The following is a 22,584-nucleotide window of genomic DNA, read 5'->3' as shown; positions in this document are numbered from 1 at the left end:
TTTCTGTCAAACTGAATATTCTCTATTTATCCTCTCTCCATGTGCAGATATATTGAGGGTCTCAGTGCAGAGAACAAGACAATCAGCAACTTTGAGCGCCACTTGACGGCAACACCAGAAAACACGCCATTCCATCCCAACAGACGTCTCCCTATTGATTGGCTGGGGCCTGGCGTAGGACCTCACAATAATGCTGCCAGCGCCCTCTGGGCTTTAAGAGATCTGATGCTGAAAGATGCCATGAATATTGCAAAGGTGGCTGAACCATTTTAGACTTAGTAATAATGCTTAAAGCTTTACTAAAGAATTTGGGACCAGAAAGTGAAAAAAAAAAATTCCTCAAAAGGAACTTTTTCTTTGTTTTCATGTTGACTCTGGTTTGAACAAATTCAGTAAGTATTATGTACTGAAACATCAGTTTGATAGAAGCAAGTCTTTTTTTTTTTGTTTATTTTTTAACATCCGTTTTATCTATCTTTCACTGAAATTTAGTCAAGGATGTGCAGCATCAGTTTAAGTCAAGTAGAGATCACAAGATCTTGGAAATGAGCTTTTATCCCAGTGCATCAGTCTGAACTATTTGAGTTGGAGTTGGTGCTGTCAAAGCAAGTTTAGCAGACAAAATATCAAGGGGCTGCATGATGATTTTATGTTGTACAGTTGCCTCTATGTACCTACAGAAAATTGATGTAAGGAGATTAAAATTCTCTTAAATATAAATAAATGTTGTAAAGTGTAATTTGTGGTACACAAAGTATGTTAACGTGACAAATTTTTAAAAAGTGATTAAGGGATTATTTGGTCCAACAACGGACTCGGTGTTGTTAAAAACAAAAATTCATGTTATATACGCCATTTATTGACAAATGTTTTTGACATTCAAATAAAGAGACAAAACCTCTGTAACACATGGTAATATTTACCAGCAATATGAATTTCATCTATCATTTAGCAAAGAACAAAGTATGAATGATAGGACTTTCGTCTGTGCTTTCTCCTACATTAGAAGCCATGTTCAGAAAATTTGCAACCTGCGAACAAATTCAATCACGTCCAATTGTAGGCCTGGGATAACGAATGTTACTCACTTGTTTTTGCACTTAAACTTCAGCTAAATAGACTTCCGATTATTTCAGTGCTCCATTTTGGATGACAAAGAAGTTGCATTTCAGTAAGTTTCAAGGATAGAATTTTTATGTGAACATACTTATAAACACAACTATGGAAAAGCACCACAAAGTTTATGTAACTTCTACACAAAATTGTTCAACCTCTGCAATAAGCTCAACTTCTATCATGTTTACAAACAGCTATTCAAGTTGCACAGTTGATCCTATACACAAACATACTCCTCCCCCTTAATATATTCTGACCCAACTAATAAACTAACACTTAATAAATTGGGTTTGATTGTAAAATTGGCAGCCATGTTACAACACCCTGGGTTTCATATCCTGACAGCAACGACTCTCCTGCATATAAAGTCCGCGTCAGACTGTGAAACTCGGGGTGCATGATCTCTACACAATTTATTAAATATAAGTTACTAGTCATGCTCAATACGGCTGGCAAAACTTACGACCTGAGAAGCATATGTACACAAATGTTTGACATGATGATATTATTACAGGCTCATAGCAAACATAACTGCAACAAGGACATGGATATTATTATTAGTGTCAACATGAAAAAGATTACCTCTTTTTGGAACTAATCTGTGGGAAACATTCTATACTTAGTTTCAACTGCTCATAATTTTTTACACTGGCTTTGCTCCATCACCCTGAACTCCTATAATATGCTTTTTTTATTAATCATCGATTTTTGAATGTTTTAAAATTCAGTTAGCAAATGTTTAAATTTGTGACTACAAGACATTTAATTGGTCCAGTTGAAGATTTGGTCCAACTGAGTCGCAATCAGTCACAAATACTATGATACATCATTATAGGTACTTGCATTATGCAATCAAATAATTGAACTGCAAGCAGTGGAATGAACAGGGAATGGCAATGTCAAAAAATTAAAGCTTTGAAGATTTGCTCTGCAATGTCACTTAAAAGTACAATTTTTTGAAGCCTCCCCCCCCCCCAAAAAAAATAAAATAAATAAATAAATAAAATCGCTAATCATGCTGTCAACATGTAGTAAATTACAGGTGTCCCTCTTAAGTTTTTATAATTGAATGAATAGTGTCTGACAATCTTTTAATCTTACACTTAAGCAGTTTATTGCCAACGCTTAGAAATTTCTGAAAAGAGTAGCTCAACTCCAATTTCCTCTTCCATCAATTATCTTATCCACTTTTTACAAGCAATATGGTTTTATGCTTCACCTTCCGATGAAAAGAACCACATCCAAGTTAATTAAAGAATACGACTTTGCATGATTTTTTTCTTTGTCAAAGATCCACATCCAGCCTTTGAATGAATACGGAACCAACTTCCTCAAATTCCTTTCAGTTCTTCCCTTGCCTCTCCTTTTTTCCCTACACATTTGGTGATTGTACAATACATATCTCTGCCAGAGTTTCTTTGCAATTATAGTCACCCTGTAGTGGAATTACTTCTCAATATGTGTGCTAGAATAAGGATTATAATACAAGCTTTACATGACATTTATATTTAGATCCACAATACTGCAGAGCACACACACACAGAAGTCGTTCCATACAAGGGACACATGCAAAATATATAATACATAGGGCTGCTTGTGAAATAACAAACATAGATCAATTAATCAATCATTCTGGTCATCACAGCTGCAGCTTTTCCAGTTTTGTCTTTTTCTTCTCTTTCTATTGCTCCTCATCGCCCAACTGATGCTTAACTTGACTGAAGTCAAATTCGTGGCCCATCGCTTTGCGGTAAATGTCTAGTACATCCTGGCATGTTGTCTCAAAATGGGTCGTAGCATCATACGACTTGGAGACAAACAGCTAAAATTATAAAGAACAGCACTGATAGAAAATTTTACTACAAACACACTTATAAGAAATCTGTGTGCTAGAACACCTGGACAAAAAATGATAAGTCCGTCTAACTTGTCATGAAGACTAATATCATTTGAACAGGACAAAAAAGAATGCAAGCATTGCCCTTGAAATGATTAACCACAAAACAACAATCAACCAGCCACAGTAATTTTTTCAGATTCTTATAAGAAAGTTGCTGTGTAAGTGACCAAAAAAAAAAAACATTGTCGACCCATGGCGACAAACTTCCCAAACTTGAGGGCATTTAAATGTAACTAAATTCACGCCACTGCTCTTCAGTATATATCTACACTTAAAATACAAGGTCACTGTTAAATGCAAATACAGAAACCTCAATAAAGTCTAATGTGCACAGTGACATTTTAAGTGTGTCATAGAATTTTTCTTCTCACCTGAGTTGATACTCCATCTTCTGTTGGCTCAAACAGGTCACTCACACTTACAAACCTGGAAAAAAACAAGGCAGCAAAGCTGTCAAATGTACAGACAAAAAACAGGAAATAACTATGCACAAAATAGGCTACTGTCAATTCTGATGCAAAAGTACATTATGTTAAACTGCAAATTCAACATCAAATTTTAATTATGCTCAACAGGTAATACCAATGTAAGTAAAATGTGTAACAAGTTCACACTTTGTATATGTATAACTTCCAGAAAAAGAAGCCAATTAGACTGCTTTTCCAACTCAGGCTGCATTTAAGTCCTGTATTTCTTTTATTGAAAGTAAGGCAATCATAAGTAACATGATTTTCCCATAATGGTCCTCATGGCAGCAGTGCCCAAAATACTTTTTTTCAAATTTTGATGCAATATTACATAATGTTTAACAGCATAATGACCATCAATTTTAATAATAAAATATTAGTATTATGGATATTCAGAAAATGTGACTAGCAAAGGTCTTCAGGCCCATGGAACTTCAAGTCACAACTTGAAAATGCCAAAATGTAAACAAGACAGCACTGTTCTGAAATGTTTTTTTTTTTATTTTTTATAATTTTTAACATAACACAAAATTAACAGTTTACTGCCGTTTTTATATGATCAACTAAGAAAATTGATGAGATGGGGAAAATATCAATAGAGCAGTGTTAAATGTCCAATTTCTTCCATTCTGAGATTCTGAACATAGTGAATGATTGAATCTGACAAACTGCAATGATATGAGTTTATTTCCATTTTTGAAACTTTATTACACAATACATGATAACAAGTTTACCATCATTTTTACATAATCAACTAATAATGTTGTAAAGATGCAGGAAATGCCAAACAAACACTTTTACGTATCTTATTAATTAAATAATGAAACTGTTAACATGCCTAAGAATTGAATCTGAGGAAATGTGAAAAAACGGCATTTTTTTAAAATAATGGCCCGATTATGCTGTTTTTTTTAACTCAACCTGCGTTTTAGCAGGAATGACCACTCCTGTGAGTTTAATGACAATTGGCCTGTTTTTCTTATATTGTGTTTACAGTGTTGCATATATGCTGAAAAATGAAAAAACAGCATAACTACTAAAATAGTGGCCCGATCATGCTGATTTTCGAACTTGATCTGCATTTTATGAATATTCATCAGCTCTGTAAATATACAGTCAAAAAGTAAAATTGCCTTCCACTTATCGTGTTTACAATGAAAGTGCACGGCACCAGCGACAGTGACGACGGCGACGACAGACGCAGGTGATGGCAATATGTACAGACACATCTGTACATATTTACTGTACTGTTTGAGAACAGTAAGTGACATGGTTTTTCTTAAATGCTCATCATGGGAGCAGTGCCCAAAATAGATTTTTTTCAAATTTTGATGCAATATTACATAATGTTTAACAGCATAATGACCATCAATTTCTAATAATAAAATATTAGTATCATGGATATTCAGAAAATGTGACTAGCAAAGGTCTTCAGGCCCATGGAACTTCAAAGTCACAACTTGAAAATGCCAAAATGTAAACAAGACAGCACTGTTCTGAAATGTTTTTTTTTTCCATTTTTAACAATTTTTTAAACATAAAACAAAATTAACAGGTTACTGCCATTTTTATACGATCAACTAAGAAAATTGATGAGATGGGAAAAATATCAATACAACAGTGTTAAATGTCCAATTTCCTCCATTCTGAGATTCTGAACATAGTGAATGATTAAATCTGACAAACTGCAATGATATGAGTTTGTTTCCATTTTTGAAACTTTATTACACAATACAAGATAACAAGTTTACCATCATTTTTACATAATCAACTAATAATGTTGTAAAGATGCAGGAAATGTCAACCAAACACTTTTACATGTCTTATTAGTTAAATAATAAGATGCCTAAGAATTGAATCTGAGGAAATGTGAAACAAGACAGCACTGTTCTGTCATGGGTTTATTTCCATTTTTAACACTTTTTTTAACATAAAACAAAATAAACAGTTTACTGCCATTTTTATAGCATCAACTAAGATAATTGATGAGATGGGAAAATATCATTAGAATAATGTTAAATGTCCAATTTCCTCCATTCTGAGATTCTGAACATAGTGAATGATTGAATCTGACAAACTGCAATGATATGAGTTTATTTCCATTTTTGACACTTTATTACACAATACACGATAACAAGTTTACCATCATTTTTACATAATCTACTAACAATGTTGTAAAGATGCAGGAAATGTCAAACAAACACTTTAATGTATCTTATTAGTAAAATAATAAGACTGTTAACATGCCTAAGAATTGAATCTGAGGAAATGTGAAAAAACAGCATAACTTCTAAAATAATGGCCCGATTATGCTGATTTTCGAACTCAACCTGCGTTTTAGTAAGATTGACCACTCCTGTGAGTTTAATGACAATTGGCCCATCTGTTTTTCTTAAATTGTGTTTACAGTGTTGCACATATGCTGAAAAAAGGAAACAAGGCAGCAAAGCTGACAAATGTACAGACAAAAAACAGAAAATAAAGATGCAAAAAAGGTCATTTTGTCAATTTTGATGCAATAATAAATAATGTTTATAATAGCACTGTCAGTCAACACTGAATTTTAATCTTGCACAACAGGTAACATGGTCAATAACAGGAGCGGACCCAGAGATATTTTCTGACAGTATTACAAAGTATCTATGTTGATCCATCCTCCATTTTGATGGTATTCTAACAGAAAAAAATAGATACCAGTCAATATAAACTTAATAATCTGACTGTCTTCCGGAAGACCCAGAAGATGGTCTCAATCCACCCATTCAATAAGATTACAGTTTCAGGACCATGAGAGTTCAAATTCACATTATGAAAGTCTCAATATTTGAAAATGATGACAGTGCATAAAATAATATTACATAATGTTTAAAGACATAAAAAACAATACAACTGCTTATGAAGAAATACAGAAAATGTGCAGAGCCCCAGGCAGATGAGAGTTAAAAGTTATAAATGGAAGTGTTTGAGAAAAAATTATAAAGGAAAACAACAAACTAGAAAAGCACTTTGAGAGTGCAGACCTCTGCCAAGGCAGCAATTGTTGATTATTATTGATAATTGATTGATTATTAATCTGGACCACCACCAAAAATTAATCATTGCCCTCTTTGGCCCACTTCCAACAGTTCCTGAAAATTTCTGCAAAATCGGTCCATAACTTTTTGTGTTATGTGGATGACAGACAAACAGGGATGAAAATATAACCTCCTTGGCAGAGCTTGAGGTAAATATAATTCCAATGAAGATGCTATTCAAACTTTTAATCTTCCAGTTTGATATATATATATATATATATATAAAGCTTATTTGCAATATTAAACAAAATTTACCTGCATAATTATCACTGCTTCCTTATTATTAATCTAGCAGAGAGCTTTACCTTTGGGAGTTTACAGGGAAATATCAACAAGTGTGCTTTACGTAATCTTATTTAATGGCCTATTAAGGCAAATGACTTTATAACTCTGAAATTAATCTAGTGATACCCAAGGGTAATTTACAGAATGACCCACTCAAAGGTCTTCAGGCCCATAAGTCACACCTTAAGAAAAGCACAAAACCATAATGCCCTAAATAGAAGACTACCAATCCTGATGCAATAATACATTATGTTTAACTGCACAGTCAACATCAACTTATGCACAACAGGTAACACAGACGAAAGTAAAAGCATAAGGCTTCAGGCCCATCAGAGTTCAAGTTTATACTTAGAAATTGCCAGAATGAGAAAAATGAAAATTTCACAAAAAATGCATAAATACAGTAAAAATGATAATCCAATAGAGCTGGTTTTCTCATATGAGCTGAAGGCCAATCCTAAAAATCGTACTCGTAAGTTTAAAATTATAATAAGTAGCACAGTTTTCTTTTCATAATGTTTGCAGTAGCAGTGCAAAAAGATTGTTGTCAATTTTGATGTAACATTACATAATAAATTAGAGAATAATTATCACCAATTTTTGTTTATTGACTATAAATAGGATGGACATGTAGAAAATATGATTACCATTTGGCTTCATGTCCATGGGAGCTCCGAGTCCCACAATGAATATGCCAAAAAGATAATGAATATTACACTAAAATGTATAACTTCCAGAAAAAGAAGCCAATTAGACTGCTTTTCTAACTCAGGCTGCATTTTAGTCCTGTGTTTCTTTTTTGAAAGTTTGACAGTCATAAGTAACACGGTTTTCCCATAATGGTCATCAAGGCAGCAGCACCAAAAATTGTGTTTTCTTCTATTTTGATGCAACATAACATAATGCTTAACAGCATAATGACCATCGATTTTTAATAATAAAATATCAGTGTCATGGATTTTCAGAAAATGTGACTAGCATGGGTCTTCAAGCCCATGGAGGTTCTAAGTCACACCTTGGAAATGCCAATATGTAAAAAATTAAATTTTCACAAAAAACTGCTTAATTGCCAGAAAAATTTACCAAACAGACTGCATTGCCTACTGAAGCTGTATTTTAGACCCATGTTTCTTTCCTGTAAGTTTGAGAACAGTAATTGACATGATTTTCCTTAAATGGTCAGCATGGGAGCAGTGCCCAAAATAGGGGTTTCTTCAAATTTTGATGCAACATTACATAATGTTTAACAGCATAATGACCATCAATTTTTAATTATAAAATATTAGTATCACGGATATTCAGGAAATGTGACAAGCAAAGGTCTTCAGGATCATGGAACTTCAAAGTCACACCTTGAAAATGCCAATATGTGAAAAATTAAATTTTCACAAAAAACTGTTTAACTACCAGAACAATTTACCAAACAGACTTCATTGCCTACTGAAGCTGTATTTTAGTCCCATGTTTCTTTCCTGTAAGTTTGAGAACAGTAAGTGACATGATTTTCCTTAAATGGTCATCATGGGAGCAGTGCCCAAAATAGGGGTTTCTTCAAATTTTGATGCAATATTACATAATGTTTTACAGCATAATGACCATCATTCTTAATTATAAAATATTATTATCATGGTTATTCAGAAAATGTGACTAGCAAAAGTCTTCAGGCCCATGGAACTTCAAAGTCACATCTTGAAAATGCCAAAATGTAAACAAGACAGCACGGTTCTGAAATGGGTTTATTTCCATTTTTAACACTTTTTTAACATAAAACAAAATAAACAGTTTACTGCCATTTTTATATGACCAATGAAGAAAATTGATGAGATGGGAAAAGTATTAATAGAACAGTGTTAAATGTCCAACTTCCTCCATTCTGAGATTCTGAACATAGTGGATGAATGGATCTGACAAACTGCAATGATATGAGTTTATTTCCATTTTTGACACTTGATTACACAATATATGATAACAAGTTTACCATCATTTTTACAAAATCAACTAACAATGTTGTAAAGATGCAGGAAATGCCAAACAAACACATTTACGTATCTTATTAGTTCAATAATGAGACTGTTAACATGCCTAAGAATTGAATGTGAGGAAATGTGAAAAAACAGCATAACTTCTAAAATAAAGGCACGATTATGCTGATTTTCAAACTCAACCTGCGTTTTAGTAAGATTGGCCCCTCCTGTGAGTATAATGACAATTGGCCAATCTGTTTTTCTTATATTGTGTTATCAGTGTTGCATATATACTGAAAAAAGTGAAAAAACAGCATAAATTCCCTAAAAATGGCCCGATCATGCTGATTTTCGAACTTGACCTGCATATTATGAATATTTATCAGTTCTGTAAGTTTCAAGCCAAAGGGTAAAACAGCTCTTCATTTATTGTGTTATCAGTGTTGCAAAAATGCTGAAAAAAAGTGAAAAAATAGCCTAAATTCACTAAAAATGACCCAATCATGCTGATTTTCGAACTTGACCTGCGTATTATGAATATTTATCAGTTTTGTAAGTTTCAAGCCAAAAAGTAAAATGGTTTTCCACTTATCGTGTTATCGGTGCTGCATATATGCTGAAAAAAGTGAAAAAACAGCATAACTTCCCTAAAAATGGCCCGATCATGCTGATTTTCGAACTTGACCTGCATATTATGAATATTCATCAGTTCTGTAAGTTTCAAGCCAAAAGCAAAAACGGTTTTCCACTTATCATGTTATCGGTAAAAGTGCACGACGGCGACGACGGCGACGACGGCACCGACGGCGACGACGACAGACGCAGATGATGGCTATATGTACAGACACATCTGTGTCTGTACATAAAAACAGCATAACTACTAAAATAGTGGCCCGATCATGCCCATTTTCGGACTTGACCTGCGTTTTAAAAAGATTGATTACTTCTCTGAGTTTCATGACAACAGGCCTAACGGTTTTCCTTAAAATGTGTTTACAGGGTTGCATATATGCTGAAAAGTGAAAAAACAGCATAACTTCTACAATAATGGCCCGATCATGCTGATTTTCGAACTTGACCTGCGTTTTATGAATATTCATCAGCTCTGTAAATATAAAACCAAAAAATAAAACTGTGTTCCACTTATCGTGTTTACAGTGAAAGTTTACGGCGACGGCATCGCCATCGGCATCGGCGACGACGGCGACGACAGACGCAGGTGATGGCAATATGTACAGACACATCTGTGTCTGTACATAAAAAGCATTCAGATTTTGTTTTGGCAACTCTCAGAACACTCTAAAACAGCCTTAATTCACAACTTCATGATAGCAATAAATCTATTATCACAACTATTTTTTCACAAAATAATGATTTCAGACTGAGACAGTCGAGAAAATTTTTTCTACAAAAGATAGCATGTGATATCCTAGTATTTAAATAATCCTTCACCAATTCTTAGGATTTTTCTACAAAATACTGATCATAACATGTCCAAAATAAGATTTATTTTCCACAGTCAAAGGGTGGCTTGTAATTCACAACATAAAATCAATTACTAGGCCTGAAGATACATGTAAGGATACATCTACATTTTTGTATCAACTGTTGACAGTTATACCGACTGACCAAAGGCCATCTGTGGTCAAGCTCACCAGTGGCCAGACAACTTTTTTTAAAACAGCATGGATCTAACCCCAACTGATGTACCCTTGGGTTTGGAAGTTATTTCACAAAGAGTGACTCACTTTTGTTTGATAGGGCCTAGCAAGTCCAGTCCAACCTTCAGTTCTGCTTCTGGGTTGTCAGTCTCTACTGTGGTGCTCACAATGGCCAAGTAATGTCCCTTGGAACACACATTATGGGTAGAAGATACACAGCACACATAGATATCTGAAATATAATAGTCAACAAATAAGCTGTAGTTCTTACAGTTTTATTTGGTGCCAAACAACAGGTCAAGTGAAAACTTGATTAGGAAATGTAAGGGCTTGAAAATTTGAAGATTTCTATAGTAATTTTCCCCACATTTCCTTTGGTTTGGGAGATATTTGGCGTTTAATTTTCAAAAATTTTGACAAGGGTGCATTGCAAAGAGTATCACAACTATGCTAATGCATTGATGAAGCCCAAAATCATAAGGGTTCAAGTTGAGATTATGTGACCAAATTCCCAGTCCAAGTAGTCTATGAGGAGATGAGGTAATAGTGACTTGTATCTAAAACCATGGGTATCACCAGAACTCCCCGTAGTGGTACAATAAAACTACAGTCTCTACCCCACTGACATTTTAGTAGTTTAATTCTACATTTGCAAATGCATGAACATCTCATATAAATTAAAATCCTATTAAATACATATTTAGAAAGAAACTAGCTTTACTATTATAATAAAGTTCTACAAGCCAAGCAAACTCGAATTTCAATTCTTTTTATTTTCTAATTCATTTATTTCACACATTCATGACCCAACTTACCAGAATGTCTGTTCACTTGATTTTGTGGAATAATAATCTGGCACGATGGGGCATCGTTAGTGTTAGGAATTGGGTTTGTCAGTATACAGATGGCACGGACCACCTGTCCAACCTTTTTGCACCCCTCCTTATAGTAGGTTGGGTCACAAATGACCATCTTGCATTTCGCCACCTCCTCCCCAGATCTGACCCCAGCCACTTTGCCATCCTCCATCACAATTTCATCAATCTCCTTGTTCAGCATGTATGTACCTCCGTAGATTGCACTCAACCTGGGAATGAGTCCATTTGATATTTATATTGCACAGTTCTATACTGGGTTCGAGGGAAATAACATTTGTATTGTCTCAATATTTTGGTGTTAATATTTTATTGCAGATTGACAGAAAAAAAAGAATTGATAAACAAACTTCAGGATGTCTAATATGAAGTAAAATTATTTCATGAGACCAATAGTCTGCAGGAAATAGTTTGGCAAGATGGGCAATTACGTGCTGGACAACCTACGAGTGAAGGTTATGTTTTTGCATCTCTGAAAGACTAAACTGCAAAGCTTGACAGATTCCTTCCTACAGTATTTACTAAAACCTGCAATTCCATGCACAAGCAAGACAATTCTGCACCATGTTAACTGCTGAAGATCCTCAAACAGTACAACACAAAACTAGAGGATCAGAGAGGCGATACCGCCTCCAAATATTGTACCACCAGCTGGAGCAAGCGCATTCGTATAGACCCCCACATACACAAAATAAGGGACACAGCCACCAGTTTTGTGCTTGACAAGCTGTAAAAATGCAATCAACAAGAATTTTTAAACTATTGCAAAAAATATATATGGTACAATCAAATTTAAATTCTTCGTAAGGTAGGTCAAGGGTCAATTTCAAGGTCACAGTAAATTGCCAGTATATGACTTGAATCCAGTTTTGGAGATAAAAGGGAAGCAAAATTTGCAAAATTCAGTTCATGGTGAAAAGTAGGTCAAAGGTCAATTTCAAGGTCACATTTAGATTGCTAGTATATGACTTTCTATTCAAGTTCAATAGTAACTATGGACCTATCTCTGCCAGTTTTGGAGATAAAAGGGAAGCAAAATTTGCAAAGTTCAGTTTATGGTGAAAAGTAGGACAAAGGTCAATTTTAATGTCACATTTATAATGCCAGTATATGACTTCCTTTTCAAGTTCAATAGTAACTATGGACCTATCTCAGCCAGTTTTGGAGATAAAAGGGAAGCAAAATTTGCAAAATTCAGTTCATGGTGTAAAGTAGGTCAAAGGTCAATTTTAAGGTCACATTTAGATTGCCAGTATTGATTTCCTATTCAAGTTCAATAGTAACTACGGACCTATCTCTGCCAGTTTTGGAGATAAAAGGAAAGCAAAATTTGCAAAATTCAGTTTATGGTGAAAAGTAGGTCAAAGGTCAATTTTAATGTCACATATAGATTGCCAGTATATGACTTCCTATTCAAGTTCAATAGTAACTACGGACCTATCTCTGCCAGTTTTGGAGATAAAAGGGAAGCAAAATTTGCAAAATTCAGTTCATGGTGTAAAGTAGGTCAAAGGTCAATTTTAAGGTCACATTTAGATTGCCAGTATATGACTTCCTATTCAAGTTCAATAGTAACTATGGACCTATCTCTGCCAGTTTTGGAGATATAAGGGAAGCAAAATTTGCAAAGTTCAGTTTATGGTGAAAAGTAGGACAAAGGTCAATTTTAAGGTCACATTTATAATGCCAGTATATGACTTCCTATTCAAGTTCAATAGTAACTATGGACCTATCTCTGCCAGTTTTGGAGATAAAAGGGAAGCAAATTTTGCAAAGTTCAGTTTATGGTGAAAAGTAGGTCAAAGGTCAATTTTAAGGTCACATTTAGATTGCCAGTATATGACTTCCTATTCAAGTTCAATAGTAACTATGGACCTATCTCTGCCAGTTTTGGAGATAAAAGGGAAGCAAATTTTGCAAAGTTCAGTTTATGGTGAAAAGTAGGTCAAAGGTCAATTTTAATGTCACATATAGATTGCCAGTATATGACTTCCTATTCAAGTTCAATAGTAACTACGGACCTATCTCTGCCAGTTTTGGAGATAAAAGGAAAGCAAAATTTGCAAAATTCAGTTCATGGTGAAAAGTAGGTCAAAGGTCAATTTCAAGGTCACATTTAGATTGCCAGTATATGACTTTCTATTCAAGTTCAATAGTAACTATGGACCTATCTCTGCCAGTTTTGGAGATAAAAGGGAAGCAAAATTTGCAAAGTTCAGTTTATGGTGAAAAGTAGGACAAAGGTCAATTTTAATGTCACATTTATAATGCCAGTATATGACTTCCTTTTCAAGTTCAATAGTAACTATGGACCTATCTCAGCCAGTTTTGGAGATAAAAGGGAAGCAAAATTTGCAAAATTCAGTTCATGGTGTAAAGTAGGTCAAAGGTCAATTTTAAGGTCACATTTAGATTGCCAGTATATGACTTCCTTTTCAAGTTCAATAGTAACTATGGACCTATCTCTGCCAGTTTTGGAGATAAAAGGGAAGAAAAGTTTGCAAAGTTCAGTTTATGGTGAAAAGTAGGTCAAAGGTCAATTTTAAGGTCACATTTAGATTGCCAGTATATGACTTCCTTTTTAAGTTCAATAGTAACTATGGACCTATCTCTGCCAGTTTTGGAGATAAAAGGGAATCAAAATTTGCAAAGTTCAGTTTATGGTGAAAAGTAGGTCAAAGATCAATTTCAAGGTCACATTTAGATTGCCAGTATATGACTTCCTATTCAAGTTCAATAGTAACTACGGACCTATCTCAGCCAGTTTTGGAGATAAAAGGAAAGCAAAATTTGCAAAATTCAGTTCATGGTGTAAAGTAGGTCAAAGGTCAATTTTAAGGTCACATTTAGATTGCCAGTATATGACTTCCTATTCAAGTTCAATAGTAACTATGGACCTATCTCTGCCAGTTTTGGAGATAAAAGGGAAGCAAATTTTGCAAAGTTCAGTTTATGGTGAAAAGTAGGTCAAAGGTCAATTTTAAGGTCACATTTAGATTGCCAGTATATGACTTCCTATTCAAGTTCAATAGTAACTATGGACCTATCTCTGCCAGTTTTGGAGATAAAAGGGAAGCAAATTTTGCAAAGTTCAGTTTATGGTGAAAAGTAGGTCAAAGGTCAATTTTAATGTCACATATAGATTGCCAGTATATGACTTCCTATTCAAGTTCAATAGTAACTATGGACCTATCTCTGCCAGTTTTGGAGATATAAGGGACTAGATGTATAATTTTGGAGTTACCATAATGTGCCTTAAATTTCGTACAGAAAAAATTAATTAAAATAAAGAAAATGTCATTTTGGTCAAAATTCTTGAAATAGGAGGTGCTCTGAAGTTTCAGAAGTTCAAATTTGATGTAATAATGTCATTTTTGAACACAAGTTGTCTGCTTTGCCAAGCCTTATGTTTTATTTTTCCAGAGTTCAAAATTTATTATCCATTACCGTACTGCACATTTTGCTTTTACCACCAATATGTACTTTTTGATACAGTGTAACTCGAAAACCGTATGGAATACAAAAAAAACGAGACCACCTCCAGTGTTGGGCTTTACATGCTCTACAAAATGCAAAAAAAAATGGGTCTCTAGCATTAACGGTTCCCGAATTAGAGACAGTTTTCAGTTTCGGTATCTTATGGCCGCTACTCCCGTGAAAATGCACCGATTGACCCCAAATTCATGGAGATGAAAGATGACCTGAAGGGTAACACTTTCCAATAATATTATTGGTTAAGTCTGTGTGGTGTCTGAATAACAGGGCAAAAAAAAATTTTTTCGTAAAAAATTTCATTTTTTTGAAAATTTTGGCCCATTTGACCTTGAAGTAGAGGTCAAAGGTCAAATCCAAGGATATATTTGAAATCTACACATATGACTTTTGGAAAGCCGTCTATAGAAATTTTTCCCATAACTCCTTCCGTAGGGTAGATAATTAGCATTTAATTTTGCCATTTTTAGACAAGGGTGCATTGCAATGAGTGCCACACCCAGACCCCAATACCGACAAAGCCCAAATTTTACGTGGAACGAGTTGAGATTATAGGTGACCTAAATCCATGAGATGGGTACGGGGGCCCTTACCGTCTAGGAGGAGAAGCGGTAACGGTAGCCGTCCGGCGGAGCCGGCGGAACGATCCGGACGGGACCGAAACCATGTGTACCGCCAGCGCTAACGCTGGTGGTACAATAATACAGAATAGAAATGGGCTGGGCTGGGATGAAATGGAATAAAATCTTTAATTTAAGCTGAAACTATTTCTAAGAACATTCTAAATTAATGTGCAGTCTACTTAGTGCAGCACTACTGACTTAGTTTTTGAACTTGTGGGTAAGTGAGAGATCCAACGGATTTTACTTTTTCACTAAAACATTCTATTACCTTGCAAAACCTTGTGGTAACTCTCCAAGTCCATACAGAGGGTACAAGTAAGGTGATTTGCCATACTTTGCCAGGGACTCAAAATAAAGCTTGACCTTGGCAATTCCCTCCACTGCGGGTGCGTCAAAATACCTAGAAGTACAACCTGGCTAGACAGCAAAGCTTGTATATATACAGACATTAAACTAAACAAAACTTAAATGAAAAGGAACAAGCTTTAACTACAGACAAATCATTATTTTTTTAATTAACAAATTTTAATTAAAATACCACTAGGTGTTATATTCTAAAAACAAGTGCATGTAATACAAGGCAGCAAAGTTGTCAAATGTATGTAGATATAAAGCAGAAAATAATGATTACAGTGTAGAAAAAAAGTCAATTTGATGCACCAATGCTAAAAAAATAATAATTTAGCAAAATCGGTCTATCCAAATCCCATATTTGAACTTGCATTATCACCAAATAAGTGCACAGTGACATGGACAACATTAGTCACGACAGACGAAGGTCAGTGCATCATAAACTTGCCTGAAGCACTTCAAGATAAAGTTTTAAAACTTTATCTTGAAGTGCTTTAAAAAGATCTTTACATAACTGCATCCTGATAACAGCACCATTTTTTAGAAAATGATATCCCCGAGGGATGATTTGGCTTACTTGTCATTTCTGTATAATGCCATGGCATGTCCTATTAGATCTGTAGCATTCTCGTCCAAACCAATTTCATCATAAAACTGCTTCATGGTAATTTTTGTGGCATCATGTGTTTTTGATATCTTGTGTGTCGCAGGGTTGTCAGCATCAAAATCATGGACAAAAGACAGAAACTTGCGCAATTTATTCTTCTGAAATAATCCTAACAGACCTGGAATAAAAATTAAACTAATGTAAGTTGAGAGACTTGTACTGTGGTGTTGTATGTATTTCATAAAATGCCTGGTCTGCAATAAGCATTCAACTTTCTCACAAACTTTGGCTGATGTATATCACACTGCCATCTTATCATTACTTGGTTCAAAATATTCAGTGAAAACAAAATAAAACAATTCTACGTTAATGTAATGTAAATTAATTTCCACATGATGCTTCATCCCAGTGCCTTAACATCCAAACTTTTTTATCTGCTATTAAAATACCCCCTCCCTGCAGCATTTTTCAATATGGCATAAGTCATTCTTCTTACCAGAGGTTAAGCCTTCTTTTTCAGTAGACGGTAACTTGTCTATCTTGCCCTTCCTGTAGACAAAACTGCCTTCCACAGACTTGAATTCTAGGTATCTTGTCACTTTGGTATAAATTAGCAAATGGACAAGTTGGCCTAAAATATGCAAAAATATCATTTGTAACGCACACCCATTTAAACATACCCAAACAACGGACAGAGAGTTCCTACCCCCAAAATATCTGTACACAAAAGGTATTCGAGTGTGTCACACAGTCATACGAATGCCAATGGAAAAGCACTAGTTTATTTAACATTGCTTAGATTCAGCCACAGGTTTCAGCTCACCATTTTCTATATTCCAATTTTTTCCATCAATGGTTGGCTAATACATCCTTATGGGTTCATTTCATAAATAGGCAAATTTTTAAACTGCCCTAGAACCTTCTGAAACCTAAATTTTGCAGGATACACCAAGATATTGCTGGTCCAATTTTTTTTTTCAGAAACTCATTCAATGTATGTTTTTTTTTCAGAAACTCAATCAAATTAGTTATTTTAACTTTATTTTATCTTTCTTTGTCAAAAAATCATTTAGAATTGTAGTCAAAAAATAACAAATAAATAAACTAAGGGAACACAGTCAATACTTAAAATATATGTGCATGTCAGAGTGGAAATTATTATTTCATTTGGGAAGTTTAGTGAACAAACTTCATCAATCTCAATTTTGCTTGGAAAATTTTTATTTGCCATGACTGTTAAATATTTCACCAGTTTCCAGTGTGGTTGCCATACTTACCATTGGCCATAAGAAACTTGGGAATTAAGTCCACATTCCAGTCTCTGCCTGCACCAAAGTCCTCTGGAGGATCAGGAAAACCAAAGTGTTTAAAACACTGAAATCAAATTTAAAAAAAAGAACCAAGTTAAATGCAGAAGGTTTAATGTTTTTCTGGATCCCTAGGCACCCCAATTTGCAAAATATTCCAAGCAACAGTGAAATATCTTTAACAGAAGTAAAGTAGTAATGTGATGCAGTGTTTAAAGTCTTTAATGCTAAGTGAATTTGTCCTATTGCAATGGGTTGTGGGGAACATTTAAACAACGAGAGCAAATGTAGATAAATCTGCAAAAATGGTTTGGAAACAATAGAAATGCTTATAATTGGACACAGTAGTTAGGGAGGCTTTTGCTGTAAACTGCACAGTATCAGAGTGTTTTCATTTGGTCAAAACATTCAAGAACTTCAGAAAGTCAATAAATGTATACATATAAATTACATTTTGTAGTTCACGGTGAGTCATTGATGATGCAACCTCAGCACAAATCCTGAGTTTATATAAATTAAATTTCCTGATGCATATTGGATTTCATATTAGAGACAAACTACATTTGCAGTTTGGTTCTTAACTGCATATTTTTCTCATTCAATGGCAATTGAAAATATTAACAATATATTATACATCTTTGAACAGTAAAACTGCTCCTTTCCCATGGTAATTGAAGCTTCACAATCTGAATATTCAGTTTCTTCTTTTCAAGCATCTTTCCCACATGGCATATAAAACACAATGAAAGAATCAATTAAGATGGCACAGACTAGATAGATCTTCATGAAAAAAAGAAAAAAGACGGGTCAATATTTTATCAGCTGGAATTTTGCCAAAGTCTGAAGATTGTACAGCAGACCACATTGGAATGGTTGAATAAGCCAATAATCACCCCCATCGTGCAAGGTTTCCTGATGGATTATAAATACAAGTCTTCGTAAATGTTGAATAGCTGCAGTTTCTTTTTCTACTACATTGCTAGGTAAAGTATACACTTGTCTACTAAGAGCGCATTCTCAACGAATTAAGCCAGGCTTTACAAAGCCGGTGACCTAAAAATGGCGGACGTACATGAAAGAAAAACCGCCTAATCTTTTAATAGTCTCTCCGCCTCTCACACGCCTCCCCACACGTCGTCCCTGCGGGGTACAGTAATTAAATCTCGGCTCCGAACATTAATATTTCCGTGAATATCTCTGGTGATATTATCTCCGTAGATAGTCGATTCATTGCTGCTCTACGGGCCAAATTATTCCTTTTTCGTCTCTGTTTTCAAAGATAATAGAACAGAAGAGCTTTTTTCCTTCGATCGCCTTCAGCCGCCATGCTTTCTTCACCACGAGTTTAACTGATGAGCATGCGCACTTAATATTTCTCAGGTAGCTTCCGCATGGCGAACGGAGCCGAGATTTAATTACTGTACCCCGCAGGGACGACGTGTGGGGAGGCGGAGAGACTATTAAAAGATTAGGCGGTTTTTCTTTCATGTACGTCCGCCATTTATAGGTCACCGGCTTTGTAAAGCCTGGCTTAATTCGTTGAGAATGCGCTCTAAGTCACTCATTTTTTAGATGTCTAAAAAAGATTATTTAAATGATCATATGAGAAGATCAGTAGTATGGCATAATTTCATTAACAAGCCAGGTGAAGTGGATATATATCCAAGCAAGTCCCACTGAGAAAGTAACAACTTAAAGCAGTCTAATCCCAAGTATCAACTGTGAACCACAAAAACACTGCCAGGGCTTATGTCTCTCCCATTATTGGGAATGGGTTTCAATTCAGGCGCAAAAATAATTAAAAAAAAAACAATGAACAAACAAACAAATAAATAAATAGAAAATGCAGCAAAGACCACGATGTTTTTAATCAAAAGACTTTTGAAATAATAATAATACTGCTTGCAGTTATATATCAATTTATAAAAGGCCATGCATGTTTTATTGCCTTTGATTAAAGATTTTTACCTCTCACATAACAGCATATCAGAGCTGTACAACAAGAGTAATATACTTGGTGATTCAATACCCCATTTAGGTGATAATCTGTATCTGATATCACTCTACAATTCAACTAAGTTCATCAAGGTCATAAATTACTCATCATGCTGGATCAGTTGCTCCATTCAACTGAGATAATTTAGTATTCAGACTTGCCTTAATTTTGTGTAACTGCATGGATGGATTGTAAGAAACACAGATGAGTGACATAGATCATATTTACTATCAAAAACAGTTACATGGCTAACACAGGTTTTTACATTCAAAATATCTCAAGTCCTAGCACTAATGAGATTTTGTTAGTCGTGGGATTACCACCTAAAAGGCTATATTCTCTTGAATTAGATCTACAGGAAAACAGCATCTGGAACTTTAAATGTAATGCACTGGTGACAAAGTCAACTATCAAACAACTTCTCTTGTTGGAAATTGATTAACTTTGAAACAATCATCCATTTTTAACTTCCCAAGTTATTTTTGTAAAAATAACATCATTCTATACTTCACTAACACATGCACAGAAAAAAATTCTGAAGTCAATTATCCCCTAAAATAACAAGAAAACAAATCACTCAGCTTAAGTTAATTTAAGAAAAAATCTTATTCATCAATCAGTTACTATGCCCTATCAGGAAAAGTTGGGGCAAATATGACGAAAGTAAAGTCTATTTCACAGCTAAGTCTAAATTATTCAACAACATGATTTCCTGGAAGTGTATCATTAGCCCTCTGGCATAGTGATCGAGATTAAGAACACTGGGATTCTAACCTGCTTATCTATATTAATATTTTTGCGTTCTCACACATAAAAACAAAATCGTGATTCCCTTTGCTAGATCTGGTAACTGTACTGGTGCTCGCATGGTATGTCCTGTTGAGCATGTGCTTTAGTCTCTACATTCATGCTGGACAATACAGGAAACTGCCCAATGCTTTAAACAAATCAACATTCCCACTGTAGATTTTATACCATAGTAAAAATTTTACAATGACACAATCCTGCTCCTGACTGAAGTAGATTATTTTGAATCACGACTTGGTGATGCTATTGCGTTCACACTATAGGCTTTACATTGATAAAACAATAAAGATCAAATAACAATTCAAAATGCTGTGTGTGAATGGGGTAATTGTTGCTCTTGCAAGTTTCTTGGAAAAGCTGACTCAGTGTGCATTTTTTAATGAAAAAGTAATACACCTTAAGCAACCATTATTATATTTTAGATAAAAGTGGTGGTCATTTCACTTTTTAGTAATGTCATTTTTCGTCCATGTGTGTGTATGCAAGTGTATGTGTGTGACACTGTTTGCAGCTTACGTCTTTCAGTGGAGTCAGGGAAGCACTCTCTCCTCCATAGTACGAGTTCCTGTCCATGTGAAGGACTTTCTTCCCACTGACTGAGAACAATCCACTCAGAATACACTCCTGCAAAAAAATTAATACAAGTGTGAAAAAAAATGAGGAAAAAAGTGTCAAAATGTGCCATCCACAATACAAGAATGACAACTAAAAATCAATGTAAACCAGCTGTCAATAGGAACAAATGAGGACAGTTCAGATTAGCTACCCAGAGATCAATAGGTCACTTTAAACCTCCTTCATCCTATACTAAATAGTCATATATGCCTTATAGGCAATTTCAATAGACCACCCTATGATTGACAATTTTATGTTTTACTTAGTACATGTACAACCTCTTCTGTACCTAGAGGGAACAACATATTGGTATGTACAACAAAAATTATGAAGGGGATAAATCATGTGTACCAGTGGACTAGTTTTTACAATGGCTGTAAGTCAAAACAAGTTGTCAAACAGTGTTGTTGTTTGTTTTTTTCCTTTTTTTTTCATTATCATTTTTCTTTTGTTTTGTATTTCATATTTTTTTTCATTTTATAACCATTACTTTGTAAAGCATCAATGTTTTTGACGTGCTTGAGAGAACTTAAATAAACTGACTGACATTATGATTATCCTTTTTATTATGCAAGTGTGGAAAATCTAAACTTAATGCACAAACCTTCTGATCGACAATGAATCTGTTTGCTAACATTCAAAAACCATAATTCCAACCATTGTTATTTATGTAAGAGTTTGAATTACAGTGATAAGAAAACCTTGCATCCACAATGAAAAACATATTACTCTTCTATTATGCTATTATAAGAAAAACGGACCTGTTCACTGCTCAAAACAAGAACAAGTTCAATTCATTATTGCATGCAAAACAGGAACGGTGTGCAAACAATGCCACAGCTGCACGAAGATCATTTAGGCTGTGTAAAAGTGTGACGTTTGCAAAATTACTGATTTAGTATTATACAATGTTTTTATCATCACAATTGAAGGGGGTTGTGACAGTGTCACAAGGCATCATTTAAAGCACACAGAAGTCGCCGCAAAATTACAAAACGCATTGTTGAGAAAAGACCAGCCCACTCCAATCAACTACCCGGCGACTAGCCCAGTCACAGGGTTCACCGGGGGCGTGTTATTTTTCGATGGCAAATTATAAATTGATCGAGCACATGATCATTATTGCATTACCTTCAAACCAGTCCCTAAAACGATTAAATCATATTCCTCTTCCATGATGAACCTGGCAGTTTCTCAACGACCAAATTTCACTAATTTTTTTCAACAAATGTCCCTTCTTTTCCTGTTTTGACAAAGATGGCTACTCTCAGGGCTGAACAACGATATTTCGCCGACAATATTATTCCGCTTATAACTAGTGCGTATTGTATTTAATAAAACGAAAATATCTGCACATAATGCTGATTCTCTTTTAATATGATATTGTATTAAGGATATTTTTTCTAAGAATACGTGTTTTCGATCAGCAACTTTGAAACATTCT

General features: G+C 34.7%; 2 protein-coding genes across 8 annotated transcripts in view; one reads left to right on the top strand and one right to left on the bottom strand.

Moving 5' to 3' along the window:
* LOC106181932 (protein polybromo-1) overlaps positions 1–906 on the top strand; it is a 31,166-nt gene extending 30,260 nt beyond the window's left edge. For all 7 annotated transcript variants that reach the window (XM_087014478.1, XM_087014477.1, XM_087014476.1 and 4 more), the window contains one exon: positions 48–906. In XM_087014478.1, the coding sequence (XP_086870604.1) occupies positions 48–273 (226 nt within the window). In that variant the 3' untranslated portion in view covers positions 274–906. The remainder of the gene's footprint in view (positions 1–47) is intronic.
* On the bottom strand, positions 838–22,453 carry LOC106181934 (rab GDP dissociation inhibitor beta). The gene is made up of 10 exons (XM_013566500.3): positions 22,272–22,453; positions 21,042–21,149; positions 17,693–17,789; positions 16,912–17,046; positions 16,386–16,593; positions 15,726–15,857; positions 11,283–11,554; positions 10,555–10,699; positions 3,388–3,442; positions 838–2,938 (listed from the first exon to the last, which is right to left on the bottom strand). Exons 1-10 carry the CDS (start codon positions 22,314–22,316, stop codon positions 2,798–2,800), a joined length of 1,338 nt encoding a protein of 445 aa, XP_013421954.1. The 5' UTR covers positions 22,317–22,453; the 3' UTR covers positions 838–2,797.
* Positions 22,454–22,584: the final 131 nt, after the last annotated feature.

This window comes from Lingula anatina, chromosome 6 (genome assembly GCF_051362555.1).
Source record: "Lingula anatina isolate TDL-2025a chromosome 6, LinAna3.0, whole genome shotgun sequence".
Classification (NCBI taxonomy): domain Eukaryota; kingdom Metazoa; phylum Brachiopoda; class Lingulata; order Lingulida; family Lingulidae; genus Lingula; species Lingula anatina.
This window is presented reverse-complemented; position numbering and strand designations above follow the sequence as displayed.